General features: G+C 35.6%; 2 protein-coding genes across 4 annotated transcripts in view; one reads left to right on the forward strand and one right to left on the reverse strand.

Moving 5' to 3' along the window:
* The window catches only part of LOC127850740 (uncharacterized), a 244,370-nt gene that overhangs the window by 94,235 nt on the left and 122,553 nt on the right, over window positions 1–27,582 (forward strand). The window lies entirely within an intron of this gene.
* On the reverse strand, window positions 14,463–17,251 carry LOC127850739 (putative nuclease HARBI1). The gene is made up of 4 exons (XM_052384025.1): window positions 16,777–17,251; window positions 15,596–15,708; window positions 15,290–15,401; window positions 14,463–14,965 (listed from the first exon to the last, which is right to left on the reverse strand). Exons 1-4 carry the CDS (start codon window positions 17,201–17,203, stop codon window positions 14,574–14,576), a joined length of 1,044 nt encoding a protein of 347 aa, XP_052239985.1. The 5' UTR covers window positions 17,204–17,251; the 3' UTR covers window positions 14,463–14,573.

Here is a 27,582-nt window from a genome sequence, read left to right on the forward strand (position 1 = left end):
AGCCGACGGGAGTTCAACGCACAAGATCGCTTCCGGGGGATAACTCTTGTTTGTCCAAAAGGAACCATTATAGATATACACCCACTTGCCAAGTAACTAGAGCACAATACATACGCTTAACTGGCCGCAGGTGACGCCTAATTTAAACCCCGGGCCGAAACTAGATCAGCCCGACAGATAGCCAACGGGAGTTCAGCGTGCACTGGTTAATAAATCTTATTTGAACGAAAGGGGCCCTTAAAGATGCATACACGCTCGCCATGTAAATAGAGCATAATACATACGCTTAATAGGCCGGAGATGGCGCCGACCCAAATTAAAACCCCGGGCCGAAACTAGATCAGCCCGACAGAAAGCCGACAGGAGTTCAGCGTGCATTAGGTCGCTTCCGGGGAATAACTCTTTTTTTTCCGAAAGGGGCCCTTAAAAATGCATAAACACTCGCCATGTAAATAGTGCATAATAAATAGGCTGTATGTGACGCCGAACGTAATTAAAACCCCGGGCCGAAGCTAGATCAGTCCGACAGGTAGCCGACGGGAGTTCAACGAGCACTTTGTCGCTTCCGGGGGAAAACTCTTGTTTGTCCGAAAGGGGCCCTTAATGGTGCATTCCCACTCGCCATGTAAATAATGCATTATACGCAAAATAGGCTGTATGTGACGCCGACCCTAATTAAAATCAAGGGCCGAAACTACATCAGCCCGACATGCAGCCGACGGGAGTTCAGCTTGCACTTGGTCGCTTGCGGGTGATAACTTTTATTTGTTCGAATGCGACCCTTAAAGGTCCATACCCACTCGCCATGTAAATAGTTCATAATGCGCTATTTTGGCTTAAGGTGACTTCGACCCTGATTAAAACACAGGGCCGAAACTAGATCAGCCCGACATGCAGCTAACGGGAGTTCAGTGTGCACAATGTCGCTTAAGGGGGATAACTCCTGTTTGTCCGAAAGCGGCCCAAAAATGTGCATACCCACTCGCCATGTAAATAGAGCATAATACGCTTAATAGGCTGTAGGTGACGCCGACCCTAATTAAAACCCCGGGCCAAAACTAGATCAGCCCGACAGGCAGCCATCGAGAGTAAAGCTTGCACTAGGTCGCTTCCGGGGGATAACAGCCGAAACTAGATCAGACCGACTTTCAGCCGTCGGGAGTTCAGCGTGCAGATCGGATCCGGGGTATAACTCTTGTTTGTCCGAAAGCGCCGTTATAGGTGCATATCCACTCACAATGTAAATAGCTCATTATACACATAATAGGCTGTATGTGACGCCGACCCTAATTAAAACCTCGAGCCGCAACTAGTTTATCCCGATAGGCAGCCGACGTGAGTTTAGCGTGTACTAGTTCGCTTCCGTGGGAAAACTCTTGTTTGTCCGCAAGGGGCCCTTAAATGAGCATGCCCACTCTTAATATAAATAGCGCATAATACGCTAATGGTCTATATGTGACACCGACCCTTATTAAAACCCCGGGCCGAAATTAGATCAGTCCGAAAGGCAGCCGACGGGAGGTCAGCTTTAACAAGGTCGCTTCCGGTGTATAACTCTTGGTTGTCTTTAAGGGGCTCTTAAAGGTGCATACAAACTCGTTGTGGAAATGGCTTGTCAAAATCCTGCTAAACAGGCTGTATATTTTATCCTATTTAAATTTTGCTAAAAATGCAAAATAGGTTGAGCATTTAGTATGATGCTATTTAGCCTGAAAAGGCTTACTCTTATATATGTTTCAACCTATTTAATAAACTTTCGAAAAGGCGTATTAAGGCGAATAGGCTTCTTATAAGGCTAAATAATTATGTTTCAACCTTTTTAATTAACTCGCTAGGTAGACTGAATAGGCTGCTCAATGGGCTTAAAGTGAATAATAGGATGTTTGTCTCCACCTATTTTATAAGAGTTCTTTAAAGCTAAATAGACTGAATAGGTTTTCTAAATAGCCTAAATATGAGGTATGTTTCAACCTATTTCATATAATTGTTAAATAGACTAAATTAGCAGGAAAGGCTGCTTAATAGGCTTAAGAGGCTAAAAAGAATGTATGTTTAAATACATGTTCTTAACTTGCAATATTGGCTTTATAGGCGGAACATACTGCTAAGTATGCTAATAAGAACGTATTTTTCAGCATATGTACCAACCTTGCTAAATAGGCTAAAAAGGCTGAACAGGCTGCTTAATATGCTAAAGATGCTTAGTATGATGTTTTTTTCCAACCTATGTGCTGAACCTGTTAAATACGCTTAATAGGCTGAAAACGCCTCTAAATTGGCTATATAGACTAAATAGGATGCATGTTTCAACCTATGTACTAGACTTGTTAAATAGGCAAATAGGCTGAAAAGGGTGTTGAATAGGCTAAAAAGGCTAAATAGGATTCATGTTTCAACCTATGTACTAAACTTGTTAAAAAGGCTAAATAGGCTGAATATTGTGCCAAATAAGCTAAATAGGCTCATTATGATGCATGTGTCAACCTTTGTACTTGCTAAATAGGCTAAATATGCTAAAAGGGCACTAAATAGGCTAAATAGGATGCATGTTCCAACCTACCGGTATGTTCTTAACTTGTTAAATACTAGGTAAAGTTGGCATGGCGACAAGTACATTTTCTTCCCAGTATAAAAAGTTCAAATAAATAATTATAGTTCATCACCGTATTGTCTGCTCTTAATAGCAATAAGTATTCAGTCATTCTGTCTGCCATGTAATCTCGGTGTAGCCCTTGAAAGTCTGCTCCTTCAGAGTACCTCTCAAGCCAATACCTGTCGAACAGATGTCATATACACATTCATAAATGTATCATGGTATGCATCTTAGCGCTATCATATTAAACGATTGTACATACCTTACTATATATATAGTAACAAATGTGTGCATTTTTTCATGCCATTATCATTATTGCGGGGCCATTATTAATAATCGGCCCTCACGCGAGGGCCGATTATTGATAATCGGCCCTAAGAAAGTGTGCGCGTGACGTCTACGTCACCCATCACGTCATCACTTGACCAAGGACTGGCTAGGCCGTGAAGACCAAGAACAAAACTTTGAATAGAGCTTGACATGAATATAGCTCGATACTTTATGAGTGTAAAGCATGACAAGACTAATAAGGATCTTGAACCAGGGACTCTGAAAGGAATGCAGGTCAGTATTAACAGATATCTCAGTGATAAGGACTAACCCCATGACATCATGACAGATAAACTGTTCAAGCATTCCAGGGAGATGCTCAGAGCCAAAGATGTCGACCTGAAGGAGAAGGGCCTCGGTAATCGGGCGAAGAGGGCTGATCCTTTCACTAGGATACGATACAGATACTCTTCCAGAAAAAACTTCTTGGATGAGGCAAATCTCGGAATCTTAAGTCACTTCATGATACCGATTTAATATTAGCTGATTTACCTGTCAAACAAAGGGAAGAGGACAACGACAACGAGCGAGGCATGGTATAGGGGTGATAACCCTGGGTAATGGTTAGGGTTAAGGTTAGGGGTCGGGTTAGGGTTAAGGTACAGTACAGCTCACGCACAACCAACAAATTCCGCGATCCGCGGAGTTTGACAACATCAATTGTTCGTGGAGTCGACTCGGCATCGACCATCTGGTCGCCGAGTCGCCGTGTATGTTTGCCGAGACACGCCGCGGCACGCCTCGGCATGATGCCGAGGAAATTGTTGGTGACGCTGAGTCACTCGGCGAACAATCTTATAAACTATAATTTACCTGGGATAGAAACTGATTACAAGTTCCGAAATCATGATGTTTATTAAATGTAGATTAACTACGTTCGGACAATTCTTCTAAATAAAATATAATTTAAACACACTGTATCGTTACCGTTACGCTGTTTCAGTTCCTTCATTACTGAAACAATTAGTGTATTGTATACTGACTGAAGCTTCTTAGGAAAACAAGCCTTAATGCATATGCATAAATTGTCAACCCAGTACCAGAGACTGTCTTTAAACGAAAAACACCATAAAATCATAAAGTGTCGTCCTTGATTAGCTTTTGCGAACTGCACTGTCTAATCAGTGTGCACATGACAACACTTATTGGACATACATAAGGCCCCGTTGTCCCTGAACGCAGCCAATATGTACAGATTTCAATGACAAATTGGCCAATGTGGCCGCACAGGCTGTTAAACACTATTGATTACATACACACACATACACACACTCACTGTCTGCAGTGTACCAGTGGAGAAGCATAAACAGGCTAATCAGTGTGCACAAGCAGATGCGGTGGTCATCGTTCTTAGGGTAGTTAAGAGCAGACCGACTTGCAAAACTTGCTCTTAACCTTAATTATTCGCAAGCAAACAACTAACAGAGAGGTGTTTGTCAGAAACACAATGTCCCCTTCTGCGCTGCATTGAAGCCATATATTTGATCTTTGACCTTGAAAGATGACCTTGACCTTTGACCACACAAAATGTGCAGCTCCATGAGATACACATGCATGCCACATATCAAGTTTCTATCTTCAATATTGCAAAAGTTATGACCAATGATAAAGTGTTCGGACAGACGGACGGACTGACTGACGGACAGACAGACAGACAGACGGACGGCTTGACGGACAGTTAAAAAACTACATGCAACTCTTCGGGGGCATAAAAAACACGTAAGTGTGCCAACTACTGATGTTCACAGAACATTATTGTATTTCCGCTAATGGAACCACATATAGCTCAGACACGTGAAGTATCATATGCAAATGATGATGATGATGATGAAAATGACGACGACGACCACGACGCCGCCGCCGCCCCGCCACCGCCGCCGATGCTGCTGCTGCTGATGATGATGATGATTATGTTCAATATCACGACCGCATTTGAACATAGATGTAGAAGTTGACCGCTAAACATTAGAACTGACGTGTATACATGTACATCGAACAAGCATAAAAGGCTTCAATTTAACCCTTTACCACTTAGATACGTATTTTCACGCATTTGTAGTCCCTTGGAAAGTTATATATAATTTAAGACCTTTCTTACTCGATTCAAGTTCTTAAGCCTTCATCTACAAACATTAGATACTGATGAGCAGCAAACAGCATTAAACCTGAACAGACTGCGAGTTACTCGCAGGCTGTTCTGGTTTTATGCTGTTTGCACATAGCCATTTCCACTTTGCTGATAGGGAAAGGGTTAAACGAGTGTTCTGATTAAAAATAAGTAGCTTTTCTTCACATGGACTGGGTATTAAAGATAAAGACCGCAGGAGCACATTGGCAATCGAAATAGCGCGAATTCTGTACCCCGCAAATTCATGTGCTGAACATTACGTTAAGAAAATAAGAACACTTTCATTACATTATTCTTACAAAATTCCTTGCGTGTCATGAATTACCAAAAGGTTGTAATCGTAACACCATTATACGTTTGCCTTACATATACGTATCGAAGGCAATGATACGTGAAGTTTTCAGTGGTAAACCTTTATTATGATTTTTGGCAAAATATGCATTGACAAATTTGGCATTTATACCTGCTCTAACTGCCACACTTAAAATGATCGCATTACCAAAAAGCTTTAAAATTACGACGAAAATGATCACCTGAACACTATTTTAGACTTAAATAATCAATTTACATAATCGCGCCTGTAACTTCAGAAGCCTCTCCAAGCAAATATTCAGCAATCAATACAACCATGACCTACTTAAATACAATGGCTGTTTATACAAGTTAACATGTAATATAATGTGATTCACATAACTACTGAAAACCACATTATGGCGCATAGGCGTTTGCGAGTAACAGATTTAAAGATCTTAACTACAATGTAAAGCGTGTTGTTCATGAATGTTCCTTATTCTTGATCATACAAATATTTGTCTGAAAAGGCTTGATGTATAATACAATGCATATTGCAAAACATTTACAATGGCAGGAAAATAATATGATCGGAAGAAACACGTATTAAATATCCTTGCATAATGACACATCCGACCACCATGGCATGCACCTGTTTGTTCTTAAGTGTTATTACTTTCTTGGTTACTTATCTTCCTGTTGTCATGGACAATTAAGAAACTATATTCAGCCTGCTGGTATGCAAAATATATTAATGTAGAGCAGGCTTGGCTGGGATATTGATTTTATCAGACCGCCATTCCCGGGCGTTGTATCAGATTGCAAAGATACAATACGTATTCAAATGTTTGTTTGAAAACTAACGGCGCACTGTCATGTTTTCAGCGCTAACATGCACGTAGGCCATGCTTAAATACGGTATACTTTTCCACAATGAAATTGAGGCCTTGACATAAATTATTGCATTTTTAAGTGGGTTTTAACATGCAATTTAGTTTCAGTTTCGTAACATGTAACCGCTGCGTGCTGTAAACATTAAGCTTGTAATATAATCCGCGGGGAAAAAACTAGGCCTGTTACAGAGAGCTTACACATTTAAATGAAATAAGAAAACGATTGAGGTGTATTGCCAATATATGAAGGTGTTTCCCCCATTTATATGTGGTACTATATTTTTGTGCTTTATTATTCACATATCTATAATACTTATAATGAGTTTATGGAAAAGACGATTATATAACGTACAACATGGTAGATAATAAAACGAGACTTAATGTGATTTGCAGTACATATGATATACACTTTTTTATTAAAAAAACAAACATAATAAAATGCAACATGAATTCAAAACCATAAATATATATAATACAAATATGTTATGTGTTTCTATTATACAATTAATCGATTTTATGATGCTTGTTTCAAACAGAAAATGATAACTGATCGCACTTAATAAAATAACTCATCCTAGAACGTGTATATCCCAGTAAACCATGTCTCGTAGGAAAATAATATAAATACACATCTATAAACTTTAAGTGTATTATCAATAACGTAAATAATGGCCAGCTTGTAGGGGAATTTTCTTTTCTTTATTTAAGAGTGTGCAAATCTAGTATCAGTTTAACGATCGGTATGTCCAGTTCCGAAAATTGGAATAACAAATATATATGAAGCTTATGTGTTTCACACGGAAGTTTAATACATAAAAGTAGTTAATAAGATATCAGCTTTGTCTGCCCGACTTAAATAATTCATTGAAAATAATTGGCATTGCAAATATGTTCTTCCCATTTCACAAAATCTTAAAACAGCAAGCCCAAAAATTAAAGGACGTACTTGCAAACCTATTTTATCATATACAAAAACAAGCTTTGCAGGGGTATCGATTGCAACAGACCGGGATTTTCCAAAGCCGTATCAGATTTCACAAGTACAATTTAAACTTATGAGGTGTTCGCCATGGGTCTTAGAAATATTGGGTGTATTAACATAAATGAAATATCAAGCGCACAAGCCCTCCCGTTCATCATGTTTACGGTACACGATCTTCAACAATAGACAAATACATACTAGTAATACATACGATGGCCAAAGCGTCCCAACAATATATACCAGAGTGCAAGCTTCATTTTTATATTATAACGGGTATTTGAACATAACATACATACTTCGGAATTTTTACAAGTTTAAGATTTATAAAAAATATGTTATGTTAAAGGTTTAATAATCGTACGGTCAAATAAAACATTATATCAAATCGCTGAAGGCACTGAAGATGTTCGCTATTGCATAATCTTAGTTTTCAAAAGTATGTTATAGCTTTTTATACCGCAAGTTTGAAATGCACACAACCCATTCAAATTTATAAAGAGTGTGTCGCAAAGCACAGGTTGAGATGTGGGTGCACTGTTTATCCTCATATTAATGTTATAGAGATAACTTAGACAAAGCAACAACAATATGTCTTTTTTCGCAGATGGTTGCTGCACTGGCAGCCATCTTTAGAATTTTGGTTGCCTTGCTAAAGAATAATTAGCCTAGAATCATGTTCATGTTGTGAAATGTAATGTGTATCTAATACTTCATTCATTTTCTTTAAAATATTGAGCAACAATTTTGCCGACATGACAGACTTTAATGCATCATGTCTTGTTGTGAGCCGGAATTGAATTATTTCCTATGCCTAATTGATCCACAGTCGCCAATTTGTATTCTATGTTTAATTGGATTAAGTTGTTTCAAGCTTTAAAAAAGCTAGTTGCCCTGCTGTTTAGCCCAACTGTAACCAACTTTTGAAATTGAATTTGCCGGGCTGAAATCTACTGGCCCCAGGATAACAGGGAACCACAAAACATGTACGTTATTCATGATATAATATCTGACAGTGTATTAAACTCATTCAATTTGCAAGTCTGAAGACATTAAAGGGACCTTTTCACATTTTGGTAAATTGACAAAATTAAAAGATTTAATAATTGGAGAGTTCTGTTGCTGTCTTTATATTTGTTCATACTATGAGGATTGCTTATAAAGAGTATAAAATACATTATCTCATTGTATGAGCACGGATGGTCGAGTGGTCTGAACGATAGACTTTTATTCCAGGGGTCAGTGGTTCGAGACCACTTGAGGGTTACTTTTTTGGTTCTTTATTTTTGTTCTTGTTTTTTAATGGAGCTTTTAAGATCCAATGTTTACATTTATTATTATTAAGCATTTAATGACAAACTGTAAAAAAGTCCCTTTTAGATGTTTACTAAAATGCCACAAGGTAAAAAAGTAGAACTCATTGGTTGCGTATTTGCTTTAAAAGTTATTTTGTTTATTTGCCTTGTTAGCGAGGTTACTTTGAAGTTATTATCACTTTTATCATTTTTTTCAAATCATTAATAATAAGATAATTTAAGCTTCATTTTGAGAAAACAGGGCTTAATGCATATGCATTAATTGCCATCCCAGTACCAGAGACTGTCTTTTAACGAAAACCCCATACAATCAGAAAGTGTCGTCCATGATTATCTTGTGCGCTTTGCACAGGCTAATCAGTGTGCAAAGGACACTACTTATATGACATGCATTAAGTCCCGTTTTCCCTGAAAGCAGCAAATATTACAGATATCAATGACAAACTGGCCAATGTCGTTGCACAAGCTGTTGAACACTTTCGATTACATACAAACACTAACTCTTACTGTCTGCAGTGTACCAATGGTGAAGTTTAAACTGGCTAATCAGTGTGCACAGGCAGATGCGGTGGTCATCGTTCTTAGCGTAGTTAAGAGCAGACCGACTTGAAAAACCTGCTCTTAACCTTAGTTCTTTGCAAGCGAAAAACTTAATATATCAGGGTATTATTTGTATCTGTTTTTAATATTCGTTAATTTGAACATTATTTAACATTTGTTATAATATTCATACAAGATTTGTAAATAGTTCGTTTCGGCGAATCGCCGCGTATTAAACTCGGCGTGATAAGGCGGATCGATGCCGAGGCAGAAACAGACGCGGCGTCACTCCGCGAATTATCGCCGAGTGCTCCGGCGGCATGCCGAGTGAATACTCGTTGTGGATGCGGAGAAACTTCGAAAACAAAACAATCTGTCCGCGGCATAGCCGCGGACTTTGTTGATTTTGCGTGAGCTGTACTGTAAGGCTAACCCTAACCCAAACCCGATCCTATGCCTCGCTCGTTGTCCTCTTCCCAATTAATTTGGTGTGGCATTATATGAACGTATATGGAGAAATATGCACAAGTTCTGAAGCGAAAATATTGCACGACCATACATGCAATAACCTGAATATGGAGAAATATGCACGAGTTCTTAACTTCTGAACCGAAAATATTGCACGACCGTAGGGATCACAATTTTTCCGCGAAAGAACGAGTCCATATATATTTCTCCATAAACATTCAATAACCTAATGCAATTTTTATAATGTCTTATTTTACTGCATGTTTAAATTCTGGTTCAATTTTTTTTTAAATTAACTATTTGGGATGCATGCAGCCATGCTCGCTTCAGCCCTTTGTCCCGTTTGGCTGTTTCCCCCGCATAGCCCCGAACAGGATCTTGCTTGACATGCGCATTGTAATCTCCCAGTTAAGCATATTTTGATAATTTGATTTGATTTTTACTTAAAAAAAGATACGTACTGGTTCTTCAAATATCTTGGTATGAACATCCTGTGATCTGTGTTGATGCCTTTCCTAGTATTTGTGGCTCCCTCCGTGTAGTACACGTATCTAGTTCCATCTGTAAAGTTGCCCATCTCCAAATCAACCCACATCATATTTATACGTTCTTGGCGTCCCTTCAACCCGAAATACATGATATTATTATTGAGCCAAATAACATTGATAAGCGATTGTGCAGAATCTGAAAATGAGGTGAAATTGAAAGTTGTAATATAACATGGATGACATACATGTACTGTAGTCTACTTGAAATCTGTATTTGCATTTCGAAGCAGATCTGATAGAGGCTTTAAAAGATATTAAAATCTTGAGGGTAGATTAGAAGAAGAATAAAATGTATTCGAAATTGTTTTGAGCAGTCCATTTTTAGCTCTTTGTTTGAAGTATTAGAGTGATTCCCCTTGTTGACATGGTGCGATATAGAAAATTTAGGCTACAGTCAACAGTACGATTTGTTTGAGGGAAGAGGACAACGACAACGAGCGAGGCATGGTATTGTGATGCGCATGGGAGGGGGTTAGAGGGTTAGGGTATGAGGTAGGGTTAGGGATCGGGTTTTGGTTAGGGTTAGCCTTAACCCTTACCTTAACCCTAACCTAACCCCTAACCTTAACCCTAATCCTAACCATTACCCAGGGTTATCACCCCTATACCATGCCTCGCCCGTTGTCGTTGTCCTCTTCCCAAATTTATTACTTGTTGTATGGATAGCACATTTAATTTTTTTAAGGAAATTAAAAATAAAGAATATTTTTATTTATGAGTTATGAAGAAACAAGAGACGCCGCTTTGAACCCATAAATTTGACCTTTGACCTTGAAGTATGACCTTGACCTTTCATCATTGAAAATGTGCAGCTCTATGAGAAACACATGCATGCCAAATATCAAGTTGCTATCTTAAATATTGCACACATTTAATTAAAAGTTTAACCAAGTTAAAAGTTTGGAGACAGAATGACAGACAGACAGGCCAAAAACAATTTACCCTCGATCATTCGATCCGGGGGCATAAAAAGTGGCCATGATTTTTCATAGATTCTCACACAAATCCCAATATTTTTATTATTTGTTTTGCTACTTCAGGAAAAGACCATTTGAAAAACCGTTTATCGCTTGTCCCATTGTTTAAATTTTTAAAATTTAGTTAAGAAAAAATCTGTAGAACAAGTTATCAATTTGGTGTGGCCCAAAGTAACGAAATTTTATAGGCAACAACTAGAGATCGAACCAAGAACCTTGACTTTCTAAGCAGGGCCACATATACAAAACAAGTTCATCAAATTATCCTTGCCAGTTGTCAAAGTTAAAAAAAAATGACGAGCGAATATAGAATCTGTCTGCCACTACTCCAACCATAACCAACAATGGCCCTAACCCTAACTTCTATGTAATACCTACCCTAACCCTAAGTTATACTAACCTTAACCCTAACCCTTATCCCTAAGTAGAACATAAACCCTAACCGTTAACCCTACTGCAAGTAGTCATATACAACTATAGTGAAAGTGGCGGACAGTTTCTATATTCCATCTTTTGAAAGGTTGTAAAAAGGCAAAATTATCAAGACTCGTGCCATCAGTCTTCAAATTACTGAAATTTGCATTTGAATTTACCCTCCCGAAAATTAATTTTCTAAGTTATTTACTAAATACTATCAATAAAAATAAAAAGGGAACAAATTACTCGCCCGACACAATTATTAATCTGCCCGACTTAGAACTTACCAGCCGTGACCTGTAAAAACAGCCTTCGATTTCGATCGAAAGGCTTGACCATGGTTGGAACCAGGGACCTTTGTTCACGGTGTAGAAGCTTATTGGTCGCCTTTCTGTCAAATGCTGCCTATCTGTTCATTCTTTGCTTCCTCTCTGTCATAAACAAGAAAAATAGATGCTCGGAATTCACAAAACAGGTAAGATAATCTAAAAGTAAAACCCGTTAACACATGTGTGCATAAAAAGAGGTGGCCCATGAGTTGAAGCATATATCCAGCTACAGGTTCACAGTATTCCGCAGGTCCAAACAAATGATGACGAGAGTGGTGGAAAAATCGTGCACACATGCCACTTTGATGACTATTTTACATAGCTTTTCCGTAATATGTCAAATATCTAGTGTCATTGATATCATTTTAAAGGAAACTTATCACGTTTTGGTAAATTGACAACATTTAAAAAAGTTGTTTCAGATTCGCAAAGTTTCGTTTTAGTTATGATATGTGTGCGGAAATAGTAATACTGAACATTTACCATGCTCTAAAATATCGATTATATGCACCTTTTGACGATTTGGAAACCTGAAAATTATAAAGCGTTGCAACGCGAAACGATTTAATTATTTGGAAAGCTCTGTTGTTGTCGTTATATCTTGTGAAACTACGAGGATTGCTTATATAAAGTAAAAAATACATCCTCTAAAAGCATGAGCACGGGTCACCGAGTGGTAAAAGCGGAAGACTTTTACTCCAGAGCCCGTATTCACCAACAATTCTTTACTTGAGAATAAAGAATAAAGAAAATTCTTTATTCTTTACTTTTCTAAGAACGTTCTTAGGTTGATTCTTTATCGGTATTCACCAACGCTATTTTTAGCGTTCTTTACTAAGAATTATTTGTTATTGATGTAAGCGACCTTGGTACCCGGCATTTTCGTTAACGCTTATAAAACTCGGAACCGTTTACGTGTCTTCTGTCACAACATACAAGATGGCGGACAACAACGCTAACGTTGCTACTAGTAGAAATCGTTGGTCCGAACAGGAGGAAACTGGTATAGCCCAGGAAATAATTAAAAACTATGATGTCCTGTTCGGCCCAATGACCGGTTGTGGCGCACTCAAAATTGGAGAGGTTCGAAGGAGAGGCTGGGAAGCCGTGGCAAATGTTCTAAACTGGTTTGTACTTTTGGTGTTATCAATTTTCCAAATTTTGGAAATTGTAGCAGAAGGAATATTTGTACAGTTAATTCATTATTTTGTTTTTTAATTATTGATTATAATAAAATTGTTAATTTGTGCAATGTTTAAAAACGAACAGAATGTTAAATATTATGTGACATAAATATAAAAAGCAGTAGATGATTTGAGCACAAAATATTTACCATAATATAAAGTTATAATGCTTCACTATGGTAAAATTATTGTGCTACCCGGTTTCAAATATTCCAAAATATATAACTAAACCCATATTGTGTCATTTTTCATTAATGATGTATTTCTACTAATTCATTTGTTAATAATTCAACAAAATTGTTTGTGTCAAACACACATGAAATGTAGATTGCAATGTGGAAAAATGTTTTGAGGAATAAACAAATCATTTCTTTGTTTTTATGCATATCTTAGACTCAATTTCTGATTTTAAAAAATGTACCTAATTGCATTCCATTTATTTCAGCCAATTTTCCACCTATAAGCGCTCAGGTTCAGAGGTGAAGAAAAAATATTATAACATGAAAGACAAAAGTAAGTGAAATTTAAGAAATGTACTCCTGTCTTATTTTTCTTGCTGCTTCTTATGTAATGAAGATAAAATGTTCCACATTTATTGTATTTCACATGAAAAGTGAAACATCATAGTTACTGTGTAAAAATTAGCTGAAATTTGTAATTGATTTTTTGTTATACATGTAGGTTCATGATTATATTTTAAGCCTATTATGTACATGTAATAATGTTGTTGAAAAATCAATAATTATATTATATATATTGAGGAATTTTATGAAATTTTCAACATTGTTATATTAATAACTATCTGGTACATTGCTATTATCACCGGTCCAGCATAATTAATGTACATACTGTGCAAATCAAGATACATGACAATTTTCAAAATTGCTAAAAATAGCATTAAATCAAACATTGGTGTAACTTTTGCTCCTTTTTGCTCCTTATGTTTATTTTGGACTCTTAAATTACACAGTTTCTTCTCAATATAACTATAGCAAATATTATAAACAAGCATAACAAGTTTGTAATAATGTGCATTACAATTTTGACATGAAAACCGCTCCATAGTAAAGACATACATGTTATTTTTAAAGTTAAATGTTATTCATCTTGTCTTATAACCAAAATTATTACATCATGTTGAATGAGAAAGTGTTTGTGTTAAACATAAAATGTTGATAAATAGTTGACTAGAACATTACATCAAGATAAGAAGTGCAGTGAAATGAAAGGGAGCTTACCCCTGAGTTAAAATTACAGAAACTGTAACATGAACTACAGAGTTACCTCTCTTTCAAATAACAAAGTCTCCACTAAAATCTGGAAATCAGTGGAAACAGCTTTGTACAATCTTAAAAGTTATGAGACTAATTCAGTACAGTTAAAGACTATTAAAAGTTAAACACATCACACTTTTTAGAGAAGTTTAACTCATCACACTTTTTAGAGAAGTTTAACTCATCACACTTTTTAGAGAAGTTTAACTCATCACACTTTTCAGAGAAGTTTAACTCATCACACTTTTTAGAGAAGTTTAACTCATCACACTTTTTAGAGAAGTTTAACTCAGTACATTATTTTATTTAATTGAAAAATCTCTGAACTAGTTGTTGCCTTACAATGTTACCAACATGGTTTGCATTTATTTCAACATTTTCATGATAAACTTGTTCTTCAAAAACATCATCCAAATAATCCTCTTCAAGGATATCCCCATGTTCAATTCCAAAATTGTGCATAACTACACACGCAGTGATATAGGTCACTGCTGTCGCCAAGTCAGTCCTTATCCCGTAATGGAGTATTGCGAATCTTCTTTTTATAATACCAAAGGTCTGCTCCACAAGCACTCTTGTTTTGCACAGAGCCAGATTAAACTGCTCTTGATTCTGTGATTCGGGGGTTCGGAAAGGAGTCATCAGGTAGGGTGTACATGGGTACCCCGAGTCTCCAAGAATGAAGCCATTATGAGCTCCTGTTCAGAAATAAAACATTCTTTTGTTAATAAAATTAGTCTACGTGTAACCGCTTAGCAATTTTGAGGTCAAAGGTAAATGACACAAGGGTTTATCCGTTTTAACCAGGTTTTCAGAAGGAAAAAAGTAGTTATCAGATTGCTGAATGTCGGCGGGCGGGCAGACTAAAGTATTTTAATTATTCATAAAACATATCATGTTAATTAAATCCTATTGTATTGTTTTACATGTATTTAACCCTTTATGACACAAGTTGTATGTAATTTGCTTAGTCATAAGTTATGACTCATAACCATAGACATGTGTATCTGATATATAGCTACCTTGTTCGAACTGGTTCCGTAGATGACACTCTCTCCATATTCTCGCATCATGTGTGCTTCCTGGCCATTTAGCTGTTAAGCTCCTCACTTTTTTGCTGTGGTCACATACCATCTAAATATAAAATAATAATACATAATTTATTATACTATTAATTTTTAATTATACTGATATCATAGTGAATAATGTTAGTGCTATTGAAAATAGAATATTTAATATTAGTTATTGTCATACATCAGTGATGAAAAAACACATAATTATGAGTACTGAAAAACTTTGTTGTGGCAAAAGCAAACAAGATAACATACTTGCACGTTCAAAGAATGGTAGCCTTTTCTATTTATGAAATCGGCTTCGTGGTTCCTTGGCCTTTGAATGCGAACATGAGTTCCATCAATCAGTCCGATTACATTTGGAAATCCTGAATAATCAATAAGATTATTATTTAACAATTATGTTCATTTATTTAGGACAGGTAAATGAAATTCAGCTGGCATGACTGAATCATTTCTTCAGCACAACATCTTAATTCCCGTAACATTGGAGAACCATTTGTAATAAAATCTGCAAAAAATGGTCTTATAGACATGGAGCGGAAATAAAATAGGTATTGAGGACCTACAGACTGATGGGAAGACTAACAGCGTTGTTAAAATCCCACACATCCTTTGAGGGGGGACTTTACAAAGACAGATACATATGCAGGTGTGGAGGATACCATGCTAAAACCAAGAGTGAATTGAGATTAAAAGAAGGGTACATAAATGTATAATATTTAATCATAACACTGTTATATTCCATGGAGTGATATCAAAATGGCATTTACAGTAAAGAGTGAAGATATAATATTACAATAACTGCGAATTAGGAACGTAATGAAACAAAGATTCAATTTGGACTAAACTCGGGGGACATCACCCTTATGTTTATATATGCTAGGCCTCTATCCCCTGTGAACTTGCCCTAGGCATAATTGCATAATGTACCAAGCTATACATAAAACTCTTAGAGAAACACACATAATAAATACTTATATTCTCATTTTGATCGATAACGCTTAATGGCAGATTAATAACCACAATGTCGTAATTATCAAAATGTCATTTTCAGTTAAGAATGAAGATATATAATATTACAATAACTGTGAATAAACGACATGAGAGAAGTATCCACTTTGGACTAAACTCCGGTGACATCGCCCTTTAATTAACGTATGCTTCACCTTTCTGTGAACTTGCATTTGGCCTAATGCAGAATGTATCATACAAAACATGAAATGGATACAGTGATAAAAATTACTGAATAAAAATAGTGTATAAATCATTTGATTAAAAAAATCACATCAAAAAATTGTTGGTCCTAACTGCGTATGTTGTTTATGCAATAACGATTACAATGCCCCCACAAAAATGAAGTGCAAGTGAATGATTTCCCTTGAATAAATGTTCTCAGTCAAGGTCATTTAGACAAACACAAATCTGGCACTCACCAGCAATGGACTGAAATCTGGATTTTAGAGTTTTGCACTCTTCCCTGTCAGGAAACCGTACGTAACGGCGAGCTAGTCGAGCTATTGCTCGTCCAACTCGTCGGCAGCATCTTGATACGGATGGCTGACTGACTCGAACAGTGTCTCCTACGACGAGTTGGAAGGATCCAGTCGCCATGGCACGAAGAAATATGCACAGCTGCTGGATCGGCAGGAGAGGAGAATTCCTCAGCGTTCCAAAGTCCAGAGAATCGGCGACCAAATTCAATAAGGTCAGTATAGTTGCCGGAATAAATCGGTATCTCCTATAAACCTCCATTTCCGACAAACCGTCTAGAGGATTTTCTCTGTCAAACAATCTTCTACGCGGGACATTTTCGACGTTTTCAAACAAGATATTGGCGTAACGCATAACGCGAACGGCCATCTTGGAAGCTTAAAGAATTATTCTAAGAATGCCCCGAAGCATTCTTAGAATTTTAAAGAAAATTCTTTATTCTTAAGAATTTTCTTTAGCAAAATGAGTTCGTGAATAAGACTTAAGAATTTTTTCTTAGACGTAAGAATTTTCTTTATTTTCAAGTCTAAGAATTGCTAAAGAATTGTTGGTGAATACGGGCCCAGGACTCCAGGGTTCAGTGCTTCGAGCCCAGTTGAGGGTTACGTTTTTTCTGTTTTTAACTCTATTCTGGTTTTTTTTTTACTGGAGATTTTTAGGTCAAATGTTTATATTTATCAATATAAAGCATTTAATGACAAACGTCAATACATGACAAAATATGTTAAAAGGCCCCTTTAATGATCAAATCTTTACGTTCAATGTACACTTTATAGTAATTTTCATCAATTTTAATTAAAAAAAAGCCTACTTTCGCTTTCGTTGTGGCACGGATACTCTCGATAGTTTCACTTTTATGACACGGGAAGCCAAGTCGTCGATTGACACTGGCATGGGGACACTCTTCATTACATAGCTTGTTAATTAACCTCCATAAATGAACAATTATTGCAAATTAGATGAAACTAAACCGCTTGATATATACAAGTTCTCTTCTCGAGTGGATATGACTTTTTATAGGCTAGACTTTTAAAAAATTGAATCTTGTATGTGTGCCATTTTTTAGCTGTTAATATTTCATTTTTAAACATTTCTGCACACAATTTTGTGTTTTTGGCTATTGAAGAAAATTGAAAGATAAAAATTGCTATCAAATGAATAAATTTTGATACCAGGGCTCAGTGAACCTGGAAGCAACTAGTCCGAGTCAATGTACAGGGACGGAATGATACTTATTGACTTGTTCATCCACTTGTTAATAGCCGTTTGAAAAGGATCAACTATACATGGGCCTTTTTATAATCTGAGCCTACCCGGCGACAAGTTATTTGAGAAATTCCATGAACTCGTTGCAGTTTACCGAATATTCGGTTTTTGCATGTAGTACTGTAAACAGTATGTCACCAATATGTTTTCATTATTTCTGCAATTCATCAACGCGATCTTCATTACTGACGGATTTATACATGTACATTAAGATACTTCAAATATGTAACCGATAGCGTTAGTCCAAATAATTACATTAAAAGTCTCCTTTCGCCTTTTATATTTACATCCAGTATTATGACAGTTTAAATTTGTTCTATCAATACTTTTAACAAGTGTAAAACTCATTTTACTTAGAAAAATAAAAATGTCAAATATCGACTAAAACACACGAAAAATGTTATGGTCAATTCTTATATTAAGAACTACCCACTGGCGTAAGACTTTCCTTATAACTCCCCTTTGATTTTATTACGCCACTTGTAGTTAATATTAAAAGTAAGAAACGGCTGTACCGCTTATTTTCACACGAATATCTACAGTTACTTAGGTACATGTAGTATAAATCAATAGATATAACACTTAATAATATAAATAATAACTGTTTGTCGGTGTCCAAGAGTTGGTGGACCTCACGCCCTGTTCTCGGGGACTACAATTAGGATCCTGGGGACTACGTGTAGGCGTCCAGACTGTAGTCGCTCGAAGAGTATCATCTTCGTGATTAAGTGATCGGCATTTAGAATCCGTCGCCTGTACCACTTGTTTGCTGGCCATGTCCAACCTGCGTCGTTTAGGTTGATAAGCGAAATATTTATTCTACGCTTGCGTGTTTGTGATCTGAAAAATAAATTAAAAATAAGCACTATATCCCACTGTTTGCCTCGTGAATTTCGTGTGATAAAGTATGTGTTTGTGAAACACGTAAACGCATGACTTTAAAAAAGATATATTAATAAAATAATATCTGAATCTGTCATACTCCTTTCACAATAACACTAAACTTAGGTAATGAACAGTTAGCCTATGTGTCGAAATCCTTTACAAATTGCATATTTCTTTTAACTATTGTGAAACTAACAACTCTGGTTCCAAAATATTGAAATTAAATTTTATGACAGTTTTAATAAATTTTAATAAAATCATTAATGATAAAATTAATCACTTTATCATTGCGAAAAAAACATTCCCATTGTTGCGAGGAACGGCTATACGGCCTAAAATGTAATGGAGAGTGTTCCCATGCCAGTGTCAATCGACGAATAGGCTTCCCATGCCATAAAAGTGAGCCGATCTAGAGGCTTTCCGTGCCACAACGAAAGCGAAAGTATGCATTTTTAAGTAAAGTTGATGAAAATTATTATATAGCGTACATTGAACGTAAAGATTGATCGTAAAGATAACATCAATGGCACTAGATATTTGACCTTTTACCGAAAAGCTATGTCATCAAAATGGCATGTATGCACGATTGATCCATCACCCTCGCCATCATTTCATCTTCGATAGAGTTTGTGATCAGTGTTTGGACCTGCGGAATACTGTGAACCTGTAGCTGGATATATATTTCAACTCATGGACCACATCTTTTTATGCACAAATATGATTACGGGTTTTAATTTAAGATTTTCTTGCCTGTTTTTTGAATGCCGAATGTGGTGTAAATGACCGAACGGCCATGGGCCCGTTTCGACAGTTTGGTACCTTAGATGCGAAGAACGCTGGGAACCAGTGTGCTATCCGGATTCAAGAAAGAAGAAGTTGTGCTAAACTGTTCTTGTTAATTTAATCTGTTTATATCTTGTGGACGCACCATTCTTCGATGTCATTCACATCGACTGATGTGGATAGGTAATATTCATTTATAGTTAATTCACTACACGAGCATCAATTGTTCTTGTTTATGCCAGATGGAAAGCGAAGAATGAACAGATAGGCAACATTTTGACAGAAAGGCGACCGATATGCTTCTACACCGTGCTAAGTTTTGGACACGATTTTCACTTTGTTTTCATTCAATTTACAACTGTCCATGGGCGCGGCCAGTTTGCTTGAAAGAAGTCCGAAAACAAAATGGCGCCCACGTTATTCCAGAGGCTGGTTAATGCAATAAAAAGCCGGTTGGGTCCAGAGTGCCCCAGTGTATTTGCGGTTACAGTCAACTTATATTGTGTTGTTTTTCTTTACTTTTTAGCTCGACTATTATATATGAAATATATATAGTGGAGCTATCATACTCATCCCGGCGTCGGCGTTAGCGTGATCGTGAGCGTGAGCCTGCAAATGTTAAAGTTTGCCTACCTACCCAAATATTTCCTATGTCCCTTGACATATTGCTTTCATATTTTGCATACTTCTACCAACATGATCCCAACCTATAAACAAGAGCAGACAACTGTATCAAGCATTTTGTAAGAATTATGGCCCTTTTACCACTTAAAATATGCATATTATTGATAACTCTATGTTAAAGTTTGCGTACCACCTCAAATATTTGCAATGTCCCTTGACATATCGCGTTTATATTTTGCATACTTCTTAACAAACATGACCCCAACCTATACACAGGAGCAGACAACTTATCAAGCATTTTGTAGGAATAATGGCCCTTTTTTGTCTTTGTAACTTTGAATATTTGGTTAAATTGTGTGTTTAGATCCACTTAACTTCAAAAGAATCAAGGCTATTGCTTTCAAACTTCAAATACTTTGTTACTATCATGATGTTACTGTACCTTGCACGTTGAATTTGACCATGACCTTTTAATGACCTTGACTCTCAAGTTCAAATTAATAAATTTTGCTTAAATTGCCGTACCTTCTTTATTTAACATCAGATTTGATTCATACTTTGACAAAACAACACTTACCACAATGGACTCAACCCAAACTTTCCCCCACGCCCCAACCCAGAATCACCAACCCCCTCCAATTTTTTTTTTGGAAAGATCATCTATTAAATGACCATAAACCCACATTATACCCCCCTCTCCATGATGGCTTAAGTTATACTGTCAAGCACTCGAATAGTCGAGCGCTCTGACCTCTGACAGCTCTTGTTTTTACACTATTCGTGAAAATGTGTGTCTTTCCACTGACAACATTGTTGTTTACTTCATGTGCATTGTACGATGTTACTGACCAAGAAGAACATGGTATTTTACTTTACTTGACTGTACTCTTATAAATGGCAGCATTCAGAGAGTTTTCACCTTTTTTTACGATAAGTCCCGTTTTACTAACATTCTTACGCAATTCTAAGTCGTGCGGAAAGAAATTTATTGAAGGTTCTTCAGTTTATTTATTGAATAAAATTGAACAATTTCTTTGTACATTTATTTTAACATATTTGAAAAGAAATAACTCTTAATATTTCTGTGTACTGATTAATAAACAAAACAATGAATTAAAATATTTAAATGAGATGCAGCATTGGAGTTGTAGAATAGAATGTTAAACGGATGTCTGGTATCTTAGGGTTTTTTATTGTTGTAATTATGCTTGATGTGCAGTTGCTGGAGCGAACTATCTCTGATGATGAGTCCATTGAAAAAAATTAAAAAATCACACAACATATGTATCGTGTGTGTAATACTGCAACTAATATTTGCATAAAATATATATGCTCGTCATTAATCACAAACAAAGCGTAAAGTTATCTGTGTGTTTACCTGAATGGGCATTCGAATACAATCTCTTGCACGACGGTTACATTACATTCACCTCTGTGTTGGGCTCAGAACGGACTATTGTTATGAAAGCGTCTCATTTATGTCATGATCATTCCAAGCGTTCATCATTGAGGTTACAGAATACTAAACAATCTCTTGCACGACGGTTACATTGCATTCACTGCATTAAAGAAAACCATCTCATACCATGATATCTTATATCAGTCTTAATTCATTATTATAAAATTGATATGTTTTTTTATGTTAAGAAACCAACATACATACACAAGTCGAAGCAATTCCTAACGTCTCTCAAAAAAAATATGTTCAATTGTTTACATTTGTGAAGTGCGTGGAATGATTCCATCTGCGTAAATGGGCAATCAATTAGTTCCAAAGAGTTGCATTAAAACTCGCAAGTTTTTGCACGATTTATCGTACATTTAAAAGTCATATTTCTTAGTTTAATACATGCGATCTTAAATATCCAATCAAATATACGTCGAATGCGATTGATTCGAATATTGGAGTCTCACACGTAGCAAATTGTCGGTTTCATCAGCTACCTAAATCGGTCGATACGTTTGTAAGATCATCAAGTCATCAAGAAGGCCAATGCAAGGTTAAAGTTTTTATATCGAAAAAAGGAATTTTTATCCACAGATACTAGAAGGCTTCTAGTCATGTCTTTAATTCAGTGCCATTTTGACTTCAGTTGCTCTGTTTGGTACACTGGTTTAACTCAAATGTTAAAAAACAAGTTACAGGTCACCCAAAATAAACTTATCAGGTTCATATTAAATTTACATCCAAGGTCTCACATTGGTAAAGAACATTTTACTAGACTTAACTGGTTGCCCATTGAAAGTCGAGTAAACCAGATCACACTTTGTCATGTTTTTAAAATAAGCTCTAAGTTGGCTCCGCTATATATGGAAGATAATTTTACTCCTATCAGTAATATTCACAATAAGAATACTAGGTTCAGAGTTAGAACACAGTCAGACTCTCCTAATACTGATCTAAACATGCATGATTGCAATAGGTTTGCCATTCCAAGGGTCAAGGGTTCTGGCAAAAAGTCATTTGCTTTCAATGGGTGTACTCTCTGGAACTCTCTTCCTCAGCATATCAGAGATGCCAAAAGTATTCCATCTTTTAAACACAGTGTTAGGGAGCATTTTTTAAGCCATATAGATTTTTAATGTGCATCTTTTTAAGATTTCTTACTGTTGATTTAACTTGAATGTCAATATAGATAGATTTATTGTGTCTTATCTAGTTGCTGTATGATTATTCTTTAGCTTGGCAAATAATTTTATGTTAATTTTTAAACACTTAAATTGTGATAACTTCTTAATAATTGTCTAGTCTAGAACTTATCAGAATATATTCTATGCATTTAGGTTAGTGTAACTTAAATATGTCATATGTCTTTCATTATTATTCAATGTGATATTACTATATACTGTGATATAAAACGTTGTCTCCTATGTCATACAATATTATAACTAAAGGACCACAATGGAAATAAGGGTTTAATTGCAAACCCTTTATTGTGCAATCCTTAACGTATAATGTTGATTGACATGGCTTTGTTTATACATGCAGGTTGTTTTTTTTTTATTACTTATTGTGTGTATATAACATGCTGCCATGTAAATCTATGCATTTTATGTTGAAATAAATCTATCTATCTATAAGATTGCCTTCCTACCAAACGTCCATCATGAAAATGTATTGGGCGTTAAGATTTTCAGCAGTAAATGTGTCTACTTGGTTAAAACTGGTCCCTTATATGTATGGCTTAATAATTCTGTAAAACATTAACACTTTGCTCACTTAACTTTTTAAAGCCGACGGGTGAGGTTAACAGTAATTACAATAGTGAACATGTATTTCTTTTAAAAACACATTAAATGGAACAAAATGTGTTTTCATTAGGACCATTAAAACATAAGTTATGCATAAGACATGTAAATGGTCATACAATAACGGTAAAAAATCGTTTATATAAATTATAAATAATTTCAAATTTAGCGAAAACATTATTTTATTTAAAATAATATTTTTCTGAACATGTTTTGAATCCAGCAGCAATATTTTTTTTCCATAATGAACCGATTTCTATATCCATTTAAAATATCACTTATCCATTTTATCTTTTTTTCTTCATGGCTGCCTGACTGTCTTGAGAATTACTTAATTAAAGGGCAACTTGTTCAGTTTATTCAAAACACGTCATTCATGCACCATAACAGTTGTACGCCGCACCCGCAGGTCGCTCCCTTTTCGGACCAATAATAAAAACAACAATCTTAATGAATAAGATTCACCCTGTCAACAATCAAGCTTGATACTAGCAAAAGGGTTTACAGTATTGCCTAGTCCTGTCGCGCAAATTTGGAAAAAAAGCCATTTTAAGTTTTGGATGCCCATACATTCATCCATATGATCAACGACAAACACGCAATAATTATGCATATCGTTGTATTGTTTACTAGATTTCCATTTCGTAAGCTCGATCACTAAATGTTTTTATGCATTTAAGTTCTGAATCTTGCGATTCTGCTTTCAGTATTTCTATTTTCAACTTGCTATTACAGTTTATGTACATATCTGTATGTTCCCATTGGCCTATGGTCTACTGATTCTGAAATAAAATCTTCTTCTTCTTCTGTTTTAAACGGCGGCTAGTACAACTCCCAAGTTTCGATGATGTAAAATGATTTGTGATTACTAATTGCATTATTAAAACGCATGTTTTGACACTTTTATATTTCTTACAGGAAGATAACTCTGTAAACAACGCGTTAAATCTTAAGCAGAGAAACATTTCCTCAGCGAAATGTATTAATTAAAAGTACAAGATAACTATTGATGCAAAGCATCAAAGGGCGTCGGGAATATCATTGTTAAAGGCACTCAATGAAGTTACATGGAACGATTTTTTTCTACTGTAAATATTTACTGGCATCCGTGTGCAGTTTTCATTAATGAAACAGAACTGTGTAGGTTTTAAAAAATCTGCTTTATCTTGTAAGCGTAATTTCATATTTTTCTCAACTTCAAGGGGATATGATTCTGAACTTATTCTTACGTTGCTCATTCACGATAGGGGTTCAATACTCATTGATGTGAAAACACTGTAAAAGTTTTAATGTGTTTACGAACCCCCCTCACCCTTTCACACATATATTTCATGGGCATAAGAAAAACAAAAAATGGTTACAATAAAACAGCATATTTATTTAAACTAAAATGTCTACATCAAAACAAAAAGTTAACATAGAACACAAATAAAATAATTTGATTCTTCTGGGGCTCGAACCTTGGGCATCTCACATGTGAAGCGAGCGTGTAACCACTACACTACGGAACCGCTTGGAAAATCACCTTCTAACTAAGATATTAATAAGTGACTGTAGTGTAACGATTATCAATAAAGCAATAAACCTTGTAATCGCTGTCGTCTTGAAGAATTGAAGAATATACGCGTTAACCAAAACTCGAACAGCAAAAGTCTGCGCTATTGTTACAAAAACCACAAAATAAATATATTTTGATTATGTTTTGTTTTTATACAAAACCAGAAAGTTTCACCGGTTCGCGTATTTGCCAAGTCGCTGTGATTTTTTATTATTGTCCAGTACCTGTGATCAGTTATTAATTAAAAGAATTAGCTTTGCATTATTGGCAATAGATGTTTTAGTAAATGTAATAGGCACAAATGCAGTACTTATTTACACTAATTTACACAAAAAATCTCCACTATGCAAGATATTCTGACAACAAAAGTATATACACGTATCGATATGTGTTCAGTCTGTATGTTTATAAACTTAAATTACAAAGCAGCCTAAAAAGTAAACCTTTTCTCCTCATAATAAACTGTAAATATATATATTTTTGTGAATAAAAGATTTTCGTCCGATGCATCCCTTATGCTATTTTATATTTGTATTATGCATAACAGGCATACGTTTTCAATCGATGAATACTTATTCGCATCAGATTTGATTTGTTATAGCTCGCGTCGACGATGTTAAAACTAAAGAGACCTGTCGATTAGTGTATGCCGAATACACATATAACTATTACAAAACATAATAATTAAATGCATTCTTCTTTACTTCAATTCTTCAGTTTCCATGTTTCAAACCGTATCGATGGTATTATTGTTAGGCAAAAATAAAATCTGGTTCCTCTCGTATGCTGTGCAGAAACATTTACAGTTCCAAACGCAATACTTCCAGCTTCAGCACTTTATTTAATGCGTTCCATCCTCTGCGTTCTTTCCGTTAAATATGTGTCCGTCATGGTACGTCCAAAATCACGGAAATACGAGCGTCTCCTCTTTAACTTTCAAAGAGAGATGTCTTTGTTTTGTACACTAGCCTTTACACGGATCTGATCGGTCAAGATGAACGGCATTCCCATCAGATTATTGTCACTTCATTGAAAATGCTTTGCGGTTGTTGTAAAACAAAAGCAGACATACGATGGTCAGCTATTTGCTTTCGTATTTTGTTGTTCATCATTGTGACAATTAGTGCCAATGTTATTTCACTTTATCAACTAATAACTCTCGATAAAATATCCTACATACTTTTTATTTCTTAGCTTTTATTTGTCAATTTTCAAGCCTGATAAACTTCTTCTAGCCCCGTCTATATCGAGTTTATGCTCTTCATTTCTGCGAGTAACCTTTAATATAGTACACATGTGACTGCTTCAACTGCTTTATTTCTTGTTTGTGATATTCCTAATTATTTCATGAATCAATGTTAATTATGTATAACTCCATTGTATCCAGTGTGGTGAGACTTTCAGCGTGTTTTGGACACATGCTGTGCTAGTTATTTCTTTCCTTTTTGACATATTGTGAATTATGCGAAAAGTGATGAGACGACAGAGAAATTCAGAATCGTTAATATACACATTGCTTAGGGGATCAAATCCAACTGATAATGTAATAAATGATGAACGTATTTCTAATAAATAATGCTAAGTATGACATACAATTCCATACTTTTTAAAATCATCTAAATTTAGGGAAAAACTAGCACAGTATGTATGAAACACTCGCTGAAAGTGTCGCCACACTGTTCACAATTTATTGCAGAGTAAATTAAATGAATGTGTTTTAAATAAACACTGTAAATCCTCTTTTGATATTTGTTTTTGCTACATTTCAAACATAAGCGATGACATACAGCTGTGATGGCAAAAAATAATTTGAATGTAAACAAAAATGCGAGTCTAAAAGGTCAATCCCTTTTTTATCTGCATACGCTAAGATATATAGTCCGCGTAAGACTGAATTTTTTCTAATCAATTCTTACTTTGTTTAAGTCATGTGTTAAATGATAAGGTAAAGACGGTGTATACTTAAACAGTAGAAGCAGTTTTAAAAACATTTATGTGCAACACTATGAAAATTAAATCCTACATTAATCACACAAGTTAGTTGCAAAGTGACACATATTTGACACTTTACCATGTACGAGACGGTCCGAGGCGAGCCGATTCGCGATGGCCATAGTTTATAATACTTACGCCCTGGCCACTTAATTGAATAATCTTATAAGTTGTAAAGTTTTTTTCGTTTTCCAAGTCGGGTCTATATTTGCAGGCTTTATAAACATTATCACCAAAGTGCTCCACGTCTGATCCACAATGGCGACAATATATATATATATATATATATATATATATATATATATATATATATATATATATATATATATATATATATATATATATATATATATATATATATATATATGTTAATAACACCAATAGTCTCCAG

The sequence above is a fragment of the Dreissena polymorpha genome, chromosome 11 (assembly GCF_020536995.1).
Source record: "Dreissena polymorpha isolate Duluth1 chromosome 11, UMN_Dpol_1.0, whole genome shotgun sequence".
In the NCBI taxonomy this organism is placed as follows: Eukaryota; Metazoa; Mollusca; class Bivalvia; order Myida; family Dreissenidae; genus Dreissena; species Dreissena polymorpha.

Excerpts from the sequence above, each read along its gene's own strand:
- LOC127850739 (XM_052384025.1), bottom strand. The coding sequence starts at position 17,203 with ATGGCCGTTCGCGTTATGCGTTACGCCAATATCTTGTTTGAAAACGTC. Across the intron at positions 15,709-16,776 it reads CAGATTTCAGTCCATTGCTG|GATTTCCAAATGTAATCGGA; the intron begins GTGAGTGCCAGA and ends TTGATTATTCAG. Across the intron at positions 15,402-15,595 it reads ACCATTCTTTGAACGTGCAA|ATGGTATGTGACCACAGCAA; the intron begins GTATGTTATCTT and ends TTTTATATTTAG.